A 16,988-nucleotide genomic window follows, 5' to 3' on the forward strand; every position below is an offset into this window, starting at 1 on the left:
CAAGGTGGTTACAAATTACAATTAATTCTGTTCAGAGCCAGTTTAAAGGCAATCGCCGCACTGTGGAGGCGAATATCGCTGGGAAGGGCATTCCAAAGAGTGCTTCCCACAAATGTCAAAGACTGACGACCGGAAGGTCCAGGAAGGAAAGGCACTTGCAGTAGCCGCTGCTCCTGTCCTCGAGTAATTCGGCGATCATCCCGGGATGCTTGGCCTGTGTTAGCCATCAACTGAAAGTAGGTGCAGAAAAGAGGACTTGCAAGATCATGTAGGCAAAGGAAAACAAAAAACAAAACCTTGTAGTTAAAAATGTGAGTTAGGGATCGAATAGATAAGCGCACGAGGAGGGGGGCTGTGGATGCACGGCTGGAGAGTCCGAAAATTGCACGAATTCCGGATTTGCTGGATTTGATTAAACGACTCTGCAGCTGCTGTGTCAGCGACGGGAAGAATGCATTGGATGCGTACGTTAGTCGTGCTTGCACAATGCCAATGTACCAAAGTCTGCGGGCTCTTATGGGCAGAGATCGCCCATGGCGCCATAGCTGGCTGATGGCGACTGACGCCTTCTGCACAACACTGGAGACATGTGGCTGCCAGGATAGCTGGTCATCAATGGTTACGCCAAGGTATTTGGCAGTGGAGGTAACAGTTAAGGCTTGATCCTTACATTTCACGACTGGTATGTCGCCAGTGAGTCCCCGAGGTTGAATTACCATGACTTGGGTTTTGCCGGTATTCAGCAGAAGTCCAATTTCGGAGAGCCAGTCAGACAGACATGTCACAGCCGTAGTCAACGTCTTGCAAACAGTGTCCAGATCTGAATCAGAATAATCTAGGATGATGTCGTCCGCGAACTCCTGATGAACAACAATGCAAGGTATGACGTCGGAAATGTCACTCGTGTAAATTATATAAAGGACAAAGAGAAGCGGCCCAAGAACACTGCCTTGGGGCACACCTCTTGAGCATGGGACTGCATCAGAGAGAGCCTCACACACCTTGACACGCTGAGTACGACCAGACAGATAGCTAGCCAACCATAACAATACTCTGCCATTGACTCCCAGGGTGAATAGTTTATCAATCAGACGTTGATGTTGGACACGGTCAAACGCTTTTGACATGTCAACCATCACAATAACTGTGTATTTTCGCTCTTGTTTGGCCAACAGCAACGGTTGGCGGCTAGAACTAATGCATCTTCGGTAGAGTGCATTTTCCTGTAGGCAAACTGACTGCTAGGTAATATGCTATGTTGCGTGAGGTATGCTGTGAGTTGCTTCTTTATAAAGAACTCCAAAATCCGGGACAGAATAGGGAGCAATGACACTGGTCTATAGTTAGTAGGGGATGTTGCATCGCCACTCTTGAACAGTGGACTAATGTGTGATGTTTTAAAACACACTGGCACAGTACCTGATGTCAAGGATGCATTGACTAGGGTGGTAAATGGAGGTGCCAGAACATCTGAACACTGCTGCAGTACAATTCCAGGAATGTTGTCACTCCCAGATGCTTTGTGAGGACTCACAGTTTGCAAGCATTGTGCAACATCAGACACGCTTACCGGCTGAAATGTTGAGAAGCTAGATGCAGAGGCTGGACCATGTGGTATATACAGCTCAGGTGGCCGCATAGGGTCATGCACAATGTCTCCAAACAATTTACTGAGTGACTCAAGCGGCGCTTCAGGTTCTTTCCGTGTCTTCTGTCGGCCTGTGACATCGTTCATGACAGCCCAAAGTTGCCGTTGATCTGATGTATCACATCTCTTAGTGAAGTACAAGTTGCGCAGACTCCTGTCCAACTTCCGTGCTTTGGAGCGAGCTGATCGGTGTGCTTCTTGAAGGTTCTGATCGGTTTTGTCTCGGAGCCAGAGACGATGCGCCCGGTTCCGTTCACGAACACTTGCCACTAACTCATCTGTAATCCAGGGACAAGGACGTCGAGATTTGCGGCGCCGTTCCCGAAGTGGAGCATGTTTGTCTAGAGTGGTCTGGATTCCCGCAGTGAGTGACGACGCAAGCACATCCACACAGACAGAGTCACAGGTAGTTAGCGTCTTCTCCAGGTCACATGTAAACATATTCCAATCCACTTTGTGCAAACAGCGAGTCTTGCGCAGATGCTGTCCCTTCAAGTGGTGACTTGCTGAAATTGGCAGCCTGGCAAGTATTGCAGAGTGGTCACTGATATCCAAATGTATGGTCTCGCAAACACCCTGGATCGGGGTGGTAGACAAGAATAGATCCAGTAGTGTGGCAGTACTGCTGGTTACTCGGGTAGGAGATGTGACGTGGTTGCGAAGGTTAAACTGGTTGAGTACATGATGCAAAGGAGTCACAGCATGGGCATCATTAAAGTTTACGTTGAAGTCTCCTACTAGCACAGTTGTGGTCTGCGGTCCACTGCAGGCAGTCTCTAGGTTTGACTCCAGCCCATCCCAGTAGCCCGCAGATTCACTAGGTGGTCGATAGCAGCAGCCCAGTAAGACCGTCTCATTGCCTGGTCGACCTGGGGCTAGAATCTCCAGCCACAGCATCTCCAGCTCACACTCGAGGTCACGTCTTCGACGGACTTGCAAGGACGTATGACAGTAGAAGGCAACACCGCCTCCTTGCCTTCCTTCCCGATCTTTGCGGAACACACTGAAATGAGGAATGTTTACTTCTCCGTCTGTTACATCGGCTGACAGCCAAGTTTCCGCAACGCCTAGGATGTGTACTCCACGGGTTGAGATAAAGTCTTCAATTTCTGCTACTTTTCTCCTAAGGCTACAGACATTTAAGAAAGCTACACTGGTCAGTGATCACCTGTAATAATTGTTTCACCTCTCACTACATGGATACGTAAGGGAAAAGATTTGGTACACCCACTATTCAGCCACAGCCCTGCATCAAAGTTGCAATGGAGAGCAGCCAATGGAGAAGGGATCATGTCTTATAGTGCTAAGAAGTGATGGAGCTCGTAAGAGATTTTGCAGCAGCGTCAGAGGCAGATCGACTATATGCATCCTTTCCTGGAAGTATGACAATGCGCAGGATTTCTTCCATTTTTGTTCCAAACCAAGAGCATTATAGCCCTTGCTGAAGCATTATAATCAGCATTATAAGGTAGTTTTTGGAGCATTATGATCAGCATTATACGAACATTTTTGGAGCATTATCCGCTGGACTGTGTTGTGCCCGTTATGTCCAGCAGTCGAAGGTCCTTGAAGCTGTTTGTATTCGTACGCATAAGCCCGATTTGTGGCGCTAAATACGACTCGGATTGCTGTTTTTTGTGAAAGCTTGAGCGCGCGTATAGGCACGCATGAACCGCAAGCGTACCGCGTCCACGCGCCAGTTGTGAACACAGCTTAAGCAAAAAGAACATGTAGTAGCACTTAGGTTATTTTCATGAGTTTGCACCACGTGTTCATGAGTTGCACAACTGGCACAACTGGCGCGTGTACGCGTGAAACCACGCGTACACGCGTATTTTTGCTGGCTTTTGGGGCGCCATGCGTACGGAAACGCGCCGAAATGGAAATTCCAACATGTTGGAATTTTCAGCGCGTATCAGGCGCGTACCAGCGTACATGCCAGTCACTTTGACTGGCGGGGTCAACAAATTAGTACTCGAAGGTGTCGCACGCGCTAAATACGACTCGGATTGCTGTTTTTTGTGAAAGCTTGAGCGCGCGTATAGGCACGCATGAACCGCAAGCGTACCGCGTCCACGCGCCAGTTGTGAACACAGCTTAAGCAAAAAGAACATGTAGTAGCACTTAGGTTATTTTCGTGAGTTTGCACCACGTGTTCATGAGTTGTTTCTGCACTGTTCATGCCTTTAGGGTTTTACGTCGGGCCCTAGACGACGGCTACTTTGGCCAACCGGACAACGAAGAAGTTGTGACCAAAGAGAATGATTTTATTTCTTGCGCATGCGTTTGTAGAATGACGTAATGCTCAGTGAGTAGGTCGCTACAGTACTCCCCCGCCAGTGGTGAGGTCGAGAGGAGCGAAGCACGATAAACAAGAAACAAGAAAGAGAAAAGAAAGGAAACGCAGCATGTACAAGGCGGAAAGGCAAAAATATAATAATAATTATGATACATATGTACAGGCGAGAGCGCTGCGTGTATGAAATTTGTTTGAGACGTGGCAACAAAGGCCGAAACAAAATCAAAAATGCAGAAAGCGGAAATGAGAGAGATGCATGACAGAGGCGGGTTAACATGTCAGAGGTGTGTTAACGTGACAGAGGTGGAGAGCATGTCAGAGGCAGAAAGAAAGAAAAGAGGAAATGTACGCGTGACAGAGGAGTATTATCATGTCAGAGGCGGCTGCATGTTGCAGGCTTGGCGGGGTACCAGCAGGAGCGCTGCACTGGGGCGAGGCGTGCCAACTGAGGCGGGGACAGATGGAGGCGAGCGCAGCTCCATGGGGTCCAGTGCCGGGCGTGTGCCTGCGTGCGTGCACGGTGAGTGAGCTGGTACGACGGGTGGAGGTGGCCAATTTCCAGCTTGAGGCCAGGACGAATATGGACGAATACGGACGACTGGACAATGCCGTGGCAGGATAGCGGGGTATCCAGGTGGGCCGGGGAGGGTGGCAGGGGCCACAGCAGCTCCGAGGCGGATCCAGTGACGAGTGGTGGTGAGGCTCAAGTTTTACGTCAACAGCCGGCGATTGACGGGATCCCGAGAGTTGAGGCGAGCACACTTACTCTTTATCTTAGCCCTCACTTTTTGTAATACTTACGCGTCATGTGTCACACTTCTTTGGATTATTAACCTTTGTTTTCCCTTGATCACTTTAGTTCCGTATTTCCACTGATGCGGATCGGAGCTTGAAAATCGATTCTGGAAACACACAATCTAAAACCTTGAACAAATTGTCATGTTGCGTGGTGATGTCTGCGGCATTCATACTTTTCATAGCTATTATTAAACTTTTATCTCCACGTAGATTATTTGAATAATAATAATAATAATAATAATAATAATAATAATGTGGAAAGGAAGAGGACATATGGATACAAGTTAAGAGTAACTCTCCATCACTGTAACTGGATACTATATACAGTCAGAAAGTGCAATAACTAGGCACAAAACTGACAAGAGTACTGAGACATTCAGCTCGTGCTTATCTTGGTTGCGCTCACCTTCCCATCCTCATGTTATTTCTTTAACTTAGAACCTTCCAAGTTGGAAGGCTGTTGGAGTGCGCATCCAAGATGTGCTAGGGCTGTTAGCTACTAGTAGTTAGTTATAGAACGTCAGTACCGTCGGTCAGTGCCGTGCAATGGCATGAGCTGAGAGGTGATTGTTTAGTAACTGGTGGACATTATAGTGTAACTTGTAGTTCCTGCGTCCTTTTTACTTTTTATACTTGATCTTTAGTATATATTTTATTCCGTTTCGTTTTGTCATTTTGCATCACATTGTGAGGTTTTCCCGAATAAAGCTTTGTACCACCCCCAGGGAATCAGGCCATGCACTTGTAGACACCGCTCGTGTAGGTCATGACGTCGCTGAAGCCGGTGAGGCCAGCTTGAATCAGTCCGAATTTCATTACGTACTAACTACACGTACTTCTAAAGTGTGCTCTACTGTAATTTGCAACGTTTTCGCTGTAACTGCACCTGTCATGAGAAGTGTCATCCACCACCTTGGTAAAAGGAAGCTAAAGAGCAACAATGTGAAGAAGAGGTTGGTGCGACTTGGTTTTTGTTTTTATTATTTCAGTTCGTTGCCTCAACACTTCAGCAATACCACGTAGGGAGCAACACACAATTCCCAAGTATCACCGAAGTCGCACCAACCTCTTCTTCACATTGTTGTCCCTGGCGCGGGCTTGCGAATTAGATGGTAAGCCGCGGCTATGCAGGCAACAACGTTGTGAATCATGGCCAACAGTCCTCAGCGTTTGTTCAGCACCACCATGCGCGACACTGACTCACGCTGCCATCTGGTGTTCACGAGGTGTTTGTCGCGCTGGAAACGGAGCGTCTCTTTAAGTTTATGTCCCTGGGGATGTTTGTGCCTGGAGTGCACTATATACGTGGTGCTCAGGCAGAATCTTCTTCAGCCCACTCAAGCTCAACATTATGAGGGGTGAATTCCCCGAAACACTGTGTATTGAGCAGGGAGTGGTGCTTTCTTACAGGTTTGCCGAGTGGAATGTTCGATGGATTTCTCGTGTGCTCTGGATGGCAGTCGTGATTCAGTCGAGTGAGAATTCAAGTCGGCAGGAATAGCGCAAGCTCCCACGTAAGGAGCAACACATAATTCTAAAGAGCAACAGGTGGAGAATGCACGTGTTGCAAATGAGACACTTGAGCCAGTTCAAGGGAAATTAATGACAACTAAGAGTAAGACAAGCCCAGGCAACTTGGCATCTGAAATCAAGATTGTGTCAAGGCGCCGCCTGTCAGAAACCTACTGTCTGCTGTCGATATTCCGTGCACATTTAGTCGTACATCGTACACACGTCCAAGATCTCAGTTCACAATTGTGTGCACTGTGGTTGGCCACTGTACATGTAAATACTGACCGGATGCTAAAACCCTTGTAGCATAGTCTAATATACAAGTACGTTGGGCGTTACGACGACTGGCCTACTGTATCGAGACATGTGGCATGTTTCACCTCGCTGTGGGGTTCAGGCTCCTACCTCAGATTGCTGGTACTGTATCTGGCCCAAATACTTGCTCAGTGCACTAAACGGAGACACGCCTGGAGCTGAATCCGTCTAAAACAAATGCCTGTATGCTTCGGAACGTGCTCAGTGATATCTTCCTCGTACATTACGAAGTATAAGAATCATTGGCTCAAAATTCACAAGCACACTACGGAGAAGAACGATCGACGGACAAGAAGGAACACAGGGGATTCAAGGAGAAGGTCTATTTCGCTACGGGGTTTGCGTCAATGATGGCAAATGTCTCCTTGAGGATAGCATGTCTGCTCGCTGCGTTTGCTTTACAAGAGGCTAACAGGTAAGTTGTATTTTCGTGTGGTAACGTGTCTAAGTCTTGAAGGCCATCAATCTACTGATATAATATCGGATCTGGCACTATACTAAGGTTATCATGTATTTCGAAGACCCATCCATGCCGACCGGCAGCAGTTTCGAGCCTGTGTGTTCTTCACTGAAAGTGGATTGCTCTGGTGCGTGATAGTATGGGCTATATGCATGTATATAGGGCTATTAGGGTAGTGCGTGTTTTCTTTCCCACAAACTGCGGCGCACGATATTATAATCGTCGTGGTTGAAAATCTTCCGAGTGGATTCTGTTTTAAACCTCATAGCTGGTGTAATGCTGTGGGACTACACTGTACATGTATATCTGAAACCCTGATAATTCTCGTAGCGCCTTTAAATAATGTACTAAATCGTTTTGTACTCACGTATTGCACTCTTTCTGGATCCCAGTCCGAAGACACTGCAAGTCTGAACGAACCAAATGTTGGTCTTGGGTCTCCTCTGATTAGGCATCAGTTTGTGAATTCTCTTCCGTGTTTTTGCTTGTATGTGGGTTCGGGTGCCTGCGACTGTGTACCTTCGCATGTGTTTGTTTGTTCGTGCCGGTGCGTACGTGCGTGCGTGCGTGTATGACTCTACAGTGCACCGGTAAGTGTGGTCTGGATCATTCCAATGTAGGCCAAGCGAGTATTTTCCGGAAGCCAAACGGATAATTCCAAGGTGGTCCACTCAGGTCACCAGATGAGCAAGAGATGAAACCTCGGCGGACTCGCGTGAATGTCTTGACATCTTGTCAAGGATTTAGATAGATGCCAGGATTACGAGTTATCAGCTCATCAGACAACAGGAGTGCAAGAAATGACCAATATCCTTATAAAAAGTGGAGGCCTTGTTAACTCCATTGTGAAGCGGGTGCATTGTCATTTGTATGGTGATGCGTGTCGAACAAAACCTATTCAAAATATTGGCCACAGTTGTTAGCAGGAGAATTCTGTGTTGTTCCCTACGTGGAAGCGCGCGCTTTTCCTGCCGACTTGAATTCTCACTTGACTGACTCACGACTGCCATCCGGATAACACAAGGAGTTTATCGAATCTCCCACCCATCAAACCTGCAAGAAGGCAACACTCCCTGCACAATACACAGTTGTTAGCAGGCATGATAAACTGCTGGCGCATGATATTTAGCAATTCTCGTTTCTTCTTCCTACATTCCTTTCGTACCCTGTTTCATGTCTTCCCCTCTTGACTCCCCATGTAATCAGGCTACATACGAGAATCCCATGATCAGCGTTCATTTGCTTTGTTGAGGATCCTCTTTTTAATAAAATAAACAACCAAATAGTCCGGCGTGGGGAGCAAACGCCTTTCCTTTGTGATCATCGCCGAAGTCAGCACAACTTTGAGAGAAATAAACAACAACAAACAGCAACAAAAAACATAAATTATATTAAATTGTCTGAAGAAGGTGTTTAACGGTCACTGCTGGGATGACAGCTACACCATAGCTCAGCGGTTAGAGCATCACTGGCCTCAAGCGAAAGTCCCTGGTTCGAGTCTAGGTGGTGAAAGTCATTGTTTTCTTCAGACTTTTCCCTTTTCCATTCCCTCAGCTAGTGAATACCTTTTAAAAATACATGTAGCCATTTAGCCTAAGATGGCGTTGATGATAACACGCTTCGAACATATGAGATTGCGTCTTCAGATCCCGCAGTGACTTGTCTAATCCCATTCCAAACGGACATGAAGTACATGACATGTACATGTACATGTACATTGTGTACATGTGTATGCCTAAATTAGCACAAAGAGTGACGGTCAGAGTGCGCTGTTGCGGACATAACGTAATTTTATTCAAGGTATCTAGGTGAGCCAGTAACGTTATCTGTAACACGGCAGCTGGTGTGTATACCTACACGGAGATTGAGTATCTACGGGCATGTACCGACAGGTACGTTTACATAATGCATGTATCTAAGCCAGCATAGCGCCAAGGAAACAAACACTTTAGTACTTCTATCTTCAATCTTCACCTTTGCTTGTTTTTAGCTGCTTGGCAACCTGCTAACGTACAAGTGCAGTAGCTCGCAGCGGGGGAACGTTCGCTACAGCCTTCTGCAAGCGGGAGTTCAGTTCTGTGATGGACGGATATGGAGATTGGTGAACCCGCACGGTCAAAAATCAGCCATGGATACTAGCTGTGATGGCGTCAGGCTTAACGGTAAGATGGTTTGTTGATGAGAATCCAACGTTCCAGTGGCTACTTGGATAAAGTCAACAACGTGCATGAAGACATGGCCACAGCAGGGGAGGATAGAGACACCCGGGGAGAGAGTTTGTGTGTGTATGGGGAAGGAGAGGGAAAGAGGAAAAAGGGAGAGAAGCCAATAGACAGCTTAGAATAGCTGAAACACACAACGGGACAAAGACTCCACATGGATACTGATGGATTTCTTTTAAACAAGTCTCGAGTCCCGCTCGCATTTTATAGTTGCGCTATTTTCAGTTGTGCACTTTGAATCTCCTAGCTGGGTCTACATTATTTTGTACATGTACATGTATGCTGGTAAATTCAAGCATCTGTCAAACAATACACCTCGTGAATAATGACCTTGGGTTGAAACTAGCGAATAATGACGCAATCTTCAGGCATAGTGTCTAGTAGTGACCACTCCAACAAATTACCTGAGTACATACTTTCAACTTCATGAATAACGACAACTCGCAAAATTACTACCAACACCTTTCTCTGGCAAATTTGAGGATCGTTATTCGCAAGGTTGACAGTGTAGAGAATTCTGGAAGCAGACAGCAAAGAAAGGAAATTAAAGAGCCAGAGCCAGGGACAGAGTCACGGGTATAGGAGCAAAGCCAGAGACAGAGAGGAGTGACATACGCTGATGATGCTGCTCTAAATTCGTGATGTCCCGACTAAACAGTATCTACATGTACATGACTACTGTATCCAATGGTAAATAATGCTTTCCATCTTGGAATCGCAAGAATCGGGAATTGGCAACATTAGGTGTACGTAAAATCCATCAGTTCAGGTTGTTGAAAAGGGAAAAGGTCTGAAGGAAAAATTGAAAAATTGACTGTCACCACCAGGACTCGATCCAGGGACCTTCGCTTCAGGCCAGTGAAGCTCTTACCACTTGGCGGTGGAGCATGTGGCCGATGTAGCTATCATCCCAGCAGAGGCCAGACCAGACTACAATAATATTATTGTAGACCAGAGCAGAGAGAATAATTATGAATGTGTATGGTAACTGGTTTGAGGGAAAGAGACAAACGGGAAACGTATGAAGAACAAATTGACTGCCACCACCAGATTGTGTATGTATTTATGTGTTTTCATTTCCTTCAGGGCATTCACGTGGTGACGGCCTTTACACGCTTGCACTGGCTAGTAGTGACACTGAATACAAGGCGTTCTGCGATATGACAACGGAGGGTGGTGGATGGACGCTGTTCGCCACCAAGGCATCCTACAACTTTGACTACATGTCACCAGCATTCAATCCGTTGGCTGCCAGGGCTCAGGACTTTGACGCGGCCGGCTGTATTCCCACGGACAACTACACGCAAGTTTTGTTCAGGTAGGTCAGATTTTCGCGTGATTTTCGATGTTGAGTCCACAGAGGACGAAGCAGTTCTGTTCGCATATTGAGTAATACTGTATGATAAAATCCTTGTCACGATGATATAATCCATGGTGTGATCCACAAAATGTCTTCAAAGATTGGAACGGTACTATTCGACTGTTCAATAATGCAACAATCTCTCCTCCTCTTCTCCTCCACGCGCTCTCAGCCGACACATAGAACTAACGAAGGAGTTACGGGTACTTTTAAGTATTCATACTGATATTCCTCCCAAAGGCTCGTCAGAGATGTTCATACTCAACAGGATATTGTCATTATTGACATGGCAAATACATGTACTTATAAGGTCTATTCTGGGCGCAAGAAACTAGGCAAGGTGTAACACTGAGATGTTGCAAGAAAATTAAGCAGTACGCAGTGCCCAGGGTTCTAGGAAAAATAACAGGTGAGAACTGGTATACATGTACATGTAGTCATCCAATCGTAAGCTGCAAAGTTTTTTTTCGGGGGTAACGGCCTCTTTTGCGGGCAAGATAAAGTCATGTAGACGGCTCGATGTACATGTAGTACAGGTACAGTCTATGAGGGTGTAAATACGTACAGTAGCTGATCATGGAAAAAAAGAGTTTTGGAAAATCATAAGTAAAAAATTACTCTACAATGTACATGACGTGTACATGTACCCGGCAGTTGCGAAATAATTATTTCATTTTTCATTTTTTTCATTTAGACTTTATTTGAAGTATTCTCCAAAAGTAAATGAATACTTAAAATATTGTGGCATTTAAGGGGGCAGCCTACCCATAAATTTCATATGGCATTCAATTGACCGTAACTTTGGTGTTTCTCAATGGATTTGAGTGAAATTTTGACCACACACTCCTGCCACTATGCTGGCCCTCAGGACATGATTTACAAGTTCTTGCGCCTCACTGACAGGCTTTCCAGGCCGGAAAAACTCAAATTTCCGGCATAGTGCCACGGTGTGCGAGCCACCCAGGAGCCAAACAAATGCATTTACAATTTTTTCACATTTTCGTGCTCATTCTGTTCGTGCGCGGGACTCAAACCTAGAACAAGTCCAGAAGCAGCCATGGGTGATGGGGTAGGGCCCCTCAACGAGGCCCTGGAATCTGTCACAACGGAACGAGTGGGCGTTCTCTCACACACTCCCACAGACCCAAGTCAATTTTTAAATTTTTTTACGTTTAGCACGTGCTACGAGGTCGTACCTTTGATACAACATCCAGTGCTGGGACCTCCACAGCAAGCCATTTCCACAGCGCTGCACACCAAATCCAGGATACCCTCAGAAACCGGCAAAGACTACCACTCACGTTTCACTACTGCCTACTGAATCCTACCTGACTTCTTGACACGACTCAAACTAACTTGCCAAAGTCACTAAAATCAACGTCAACTACAATAATCAAGCCACATATCTGCAACGTCACGAGGGTGCTGGCAAAAGTCCTGCTGCACGGCGGCGGGCTTCGCCCGCCGCCGTGCACCCAATACGTGGCTCAAAAACGTGATTTTTTGGACTTAGCACTCAATATGAATTTACAAATTCGATTTTTCAGCGAATTTTTGGGTAGTCTGCCACCTTAAGGAAAAGGGCTATTCACGATATGAATGGCCTGAATGCACTACATGTATCACATGTACATTTATTTTTATTTTTTACAGAACATGATTGTCGGCTTGACGTATATTTACTGTCTTGTGAAGGTTCCGCGATGACGACGGTTCTCGAGTCGTCTACACACGTGGGGTTGGCAAGATGTCTGCAGGCAAGATAGCTCTGGACAGCCTTCTGCGCTGCGACAAAGCTTTTACAGGACGGACGCTTGTCAGCGTGGACGGATTTTACAGGACCACTCCTCGGGTCAACAAAGGCATGCGTGATCCGAGTATCAATTTCAAAACCGTGCAGAGACTCAGTATGAATCCCACTGCAGGTATTTCAGAGGACCATAGAGATTCGAATCAGTGGCTCGACCTCTGGGGTGGTCCTGGCGGAAGTACTAGTAAGTTCTTTTCAGTGGACGATGCAAAGGCGAAGGGAACCAAGTGCGTGGCTGGCACGTGTCGCCTTCAGGAGCCAGTCTACTTGATGTATCGCTGATATTTGCACTGAGCCTGCAATCTGCATAAAGCGAATGGACTTCTGCTTACAACCGTTGCCTTAATGATGTCTCATTCACTTATTAGCTTTCTGCCTCTCTTTCAAGTCCATATCCATTGATTATCGTTTCTCTTTTTTTGGTGTCCTCGTTTAGTAATAATACAATATTCGCGGGATCCGCGTTAGCATCACTTGAATGTTCAGAAACACACAAGCTATAGCCTTCGCTTCCGGAGGCCACCACTATGATATATGCCTTTTCACCTGAGTGGCGAATGCAGACCTCACAAGTGAGTCAGAGAGAGGAGGTGACGTGAGTCTCTCATTCTCAGCCAATCGGGCGTGTAACCATGGTAACGGCCCATAACCCTGTAAACTGCATCCTTGTTATCCTCACTCCGAGCCTGTGAGTACCCAGTTGTCCGAGTTGACCGTGGGTGTCGGCGCAGTTCAACACTAACACGCGTAGAAAGTCTTTTTACACGCTCCTAGATCCTAGTCTACAGTCCGAGGGGGTATTTTCTAGAAACTCGTAACTATTAGGAGCTCACAAATATTTTTTCTTCAAGTAGAGCTATTTCTGACTAAGTTGTGGCTGCTGAAGCCGATAAAAGTATCGGCAAGTCTGTACAGTTGTCCGTTTGATATGGCGATCTTCCGCTGCATACGGAAATTGTACATGTACTCTAACCCAGTCATTCTAGAGTATAGTGAGTTTCTGCATACAGAGTCCGTTTGAGACTCCAGTTGGTGGCAGTCAGGAAGGGTGCGACTCCCTGGTGCCAATAAAACATCATTCAGCTGAATATATTGAAAAATACAATGATGATGTGGGCGATAGCCAGCTATGGCGGTAATAGAGCTAGAGGGGAGAAAGAAAAAGAATGAAAGGGGAACTGAAAAGTAAGAGAAGCGCGGGGAGCTAGGGCAGGGCTGGATATCAACTAGTATGTTGCATTCTGCAGTAGCTGTATGAATGTATTGTAACATTGGCAGGATTTTAGATTTTGTGGGAGGAGAGACCAATGGCGGTAAGCAAGGAAGAGAGGAGATGTTTGCATAGAGTCAGACCGCGCAATAGTGAAGCGGAGAGAGTTTCTGGTGCGCATGTCTTGAGATTGAGCAAACCAGCTTAGGCAGGAGAGAGCATGTTGAGGAACAATGCCCAGCTTAATTTTATGAATTGTCTGGCATTAGGCACCGGCGGATTATGCCGGCATAATTATTGGCATAATTTGGTGGTTGAAATTTTGGAGCATAATTTGGCATCCTCTCGGAGGTAGGAGCATAACTACATGATTATACCACAGTTCTAGTATGTAGGCTACACAATTATTGTGTACAATGCACCTGATCAGTGATGGTGGTCTGCATGGTAAAGGGTTCGGAGGTCATGCAGATAGTGTTTTCAATGAAAAGCAGGGTAGAAATCATGGAATACATTTTGTGTGCTTGAACTTGTCTTCTCAAAGTTCTTTCTCACCCTGATACAGTACATGTGGCAGAAGATGCGAGTGAATCAGCCTTTTATCAAGTATCCCAGGGCGGACGAGATAGTGATGGGTAGTCCGCAAAACTCCGCGTACATGTACACTATACATGTTACGAAGTCATCACGTCTGGATCTTAGCAGGTATGACTGTGCAGGCTATGGGTATTGCTCTAATAATTAAACAAATTGAGGTAAAGTTGATGTTCGGTCACGATGGAAGGAGAGCTGGAGCTACGGGAGAGATGAGCTCATTATGAGAATTCGCAGGGTAAGGGTGACATCGGTTGGACGTAGTAACAGGGCGCTAAGAAGAAAATGACATATAAATTACGAGTTATGACTAACAGTCCATCAACGTAACGAGATAATACACAGTCAGATAGTGCGACAACAAGGCACAAAACTGACAAAAGATATTGAATAAATAAATAAATAAATAGAACTGACAGGGACATTTCGGCGACCTGACACCTACACGTAGCTCCAACACATCTACGAAGCGCGAACCAACAACCTTGGTTGTAACTTGGAACAGCTCTTCTTGCGCATCCCTTCGTCTCATTGAAACTTTCCACACCTGAGCCCTCCAAGTAGCATACTAGTAGTTGGAAGGTTGTTGGTTTGCGCTTCGTAGATGTGTTGGAGCTCCGTGTAGGTGTCAGGTCGCCGAATGTCCCAATATCCCTGTCAGTTTTGTGCCTTGTTGTCGCGATATCTGACTGTATATTATCTCGTTACCTTGGTAGACTGTTAGCCATGTCTCGTAATTTATAGGTCCTTTATCTTTACATAATACCTTTGGCTCAACATCCGAGTGTTTTACGATGCTAAAACGCTTGTAGAATACTCATATACGTTGTGCATTACGACGACTCGCCTACTGTATCGAGACATGTGGCACTTACCTCACTGAGGGGTTCAGGCTCCTAACTTAGATTGCCGGTATTTGGCCCAAACACAAAATGTACTTGCTCAAGTCACTAAACGTAGACACGCGTGTAGCTGAATCCGTGTGAAAGAATGCTTGCATGCTTCGGAACGTGCTAAGTAATAGCTTCCTCGCACATTACGAAGTATAAGAATCATTCGTTCAAAACTTCCATGCACACTTCTGAGAAGAACGATCGACAAGTAAGAACACGGAGGGATTCAAGGAGAAGGTCTATTTCGCTATGGGTTGTGCGTCAATGATGGCAAATAATAGGTCACTGATGATAGCATGTCTACTCGCTGCGTTTGCTTTACAAGAGGCTGACAGGTAAGTAACTTAGTTGTAAATTTTGATGGTTGCCATCAATCTACTGATATGATATCGGATCTGGCACGAGGGTCGCACATGTATTTCGAAGACCCATCCATGCCGACCAGCAGCAGTGTCCATAGGGCTAGGGAGCCTGTAGCCCGTCCTCTCCTGCACTGGCAGTGGATTGCTCTGATGGTATGGGGGCACATGAGCGTACATGTACGTAGAGCAAAGCCTGAGGGTAGAGCGAGCTAGGGGGACATTTCTTCTGTCTGTTTTCTTTCCGACAAGCTGTTATAGTATTATTATAATCGTCGTGGACGAAAATCTGCCGAATAGATTCTGTTTTGAACCTCTGAGATGGTGTTATGTTGTGTGCCTACGTCTGAGTTTTGTACTCATGTCTTGCACTCTTTGTGAATCTTAGTCCAAATGCACTGCAAGTCTGAGCAACCCAAACATTGGCCTTGCAAGTTCTCCGCTGAGTAAACGTCAGTTTGTGAATTCTCTTCCGTGTTTTAGCTTGTGTGTGTGTGCGTTTAGGTGCCTGTGATTGTACAATCATGTACCTTTGTATGTGTATGTTTGTGTGTGCGTGCGTGCGTGCGTATATGAATCTGCAGTGCACCGGTAAGTGTGTCCAATGGATCTGGATCATTCCAATGTAGGCCAAGCGAGTATATTCCGGACGCCAAACGGATAATTCCAAGGTAGTCCACTCAGTTCACCAGAAGAGAAGAGATGAAACCGGGCGGATTCATGTCATTGCCTTGACATCTTGTCAAGGATTGAGATAGATGCCAGGATTACGAGCTATCAGCTCACCAGACAGCAGGAGTGCAATAAATGATCAATATCCTTATAAAAGGTGGAGGCCTTGTAAACTCCATTGTGAAGCGGGTGCATTGTCATCTGTATTTTGATGGGTGTCGAACAAAATCTATTCAAACATTAGCCACAGTCTCGGCAGGCATGTTGAACTGTTGGTACATGATATTTAAACAGTTTCCTCCGAGACAAAAATGCGATAATACTCATAAAAAGGATACACTTTCAAGATGTTCGTAATGAGCCTGAAGTGTTTCCTTTTTATGAGTATTATCACATGATATTTAGCTTCTCGTTTCTCTTCTCCCAAGTTGCTTTCTTACACTGCTTCATGCCTTCCCTTCTTGACTCCCCAATGTCTTCCGACTACGTTTGAGACTCCCATGATTTGTTTTCATTCCCTTTTTTTGACGTCATTTTACTTCGCAAATCCAAACGGGAATTTCTTCCCAAAGACAAGGTAGCGAAGCTTTCAAGAATCCTTTCTAATAAAATAAACAACAACAAAATAGTGGGGATCAAACACCTCTCCTATGTTATCATAGTCAAAGTCAATATAACTTTAAAAGATAAATAAGCAACACCGAAAAAGACTACAACGAAAAAATAGAAAAATTCCACTAAGCCCTTCAGCCTGAGATCGGGTTGATGTATAACGCACACTAATGCACGTCGAGCATGACCAGATCAGAATGATAACGTCATCAGATCTCGGGGTG

General features: G+C 45.8%; 1 protein-coding gene across 3 annotated transcripts; it reads left to right on the plus strand.

Annotated features, from left to right (window-relative positions):
- Nucleotides 1-7,566: 7,566 nt before the first annotated feature.
- Nucleotides 7,567-16,439, plus strand: LOC135823356 (uncharacterized). 3 transcript variants are annotated; one of them, XM_065336208.1, is made up of 4 exons: nt 7,567-7,622; nt 9,023-9,194; nt 10,341-10,572; nt 12,310-12,974. In XM_065336208.1, exons 2-4 carry the CDS (start codon nt 9,161-9,163, stop codon nt 12,704-12,706), a joined length of 663 nt encoding a protein of 220 aa, XP_065192280.1. In that variant the 5' UTR covers nt 7,567-7,622; nt 9,023-9,160; the 3' UTR covers nt 12,707-12,974. The 3 variants fall into 3 exon arrangements, with proteins under 3 accessions (XP_065192280.1, XP_065192281.1, XP_065192279.1); XM_065336209.1 differs by lacking the exons at nt 7,567-7,622; nt 12,310-12,974 and adding exons at nt 8,767-8,924; nt 16,065-16,439; XM_065336207.1 differs by lacking the exon at nt 7,567-7,622 and adding an exon at nt 8,777-8,924.
- Nucleotides 16,440-16,988: the final 549 nt, after the last annotated feature.

The sequence above is a fragment of the Sycon ciliatum genome, chromosome 8 (assembly GCF_964019385.1).
Source record: "Sycon ciliatum chromosome 8, ocSycCili1.1, whole genome shotgun sequence".
NCBI classification, from domain to species: Eukaryota; Metazoa; Porifera; class Calcarea; order Leucosolenida; family Sycettidae; genus Sycon; species Sycon ciliatum.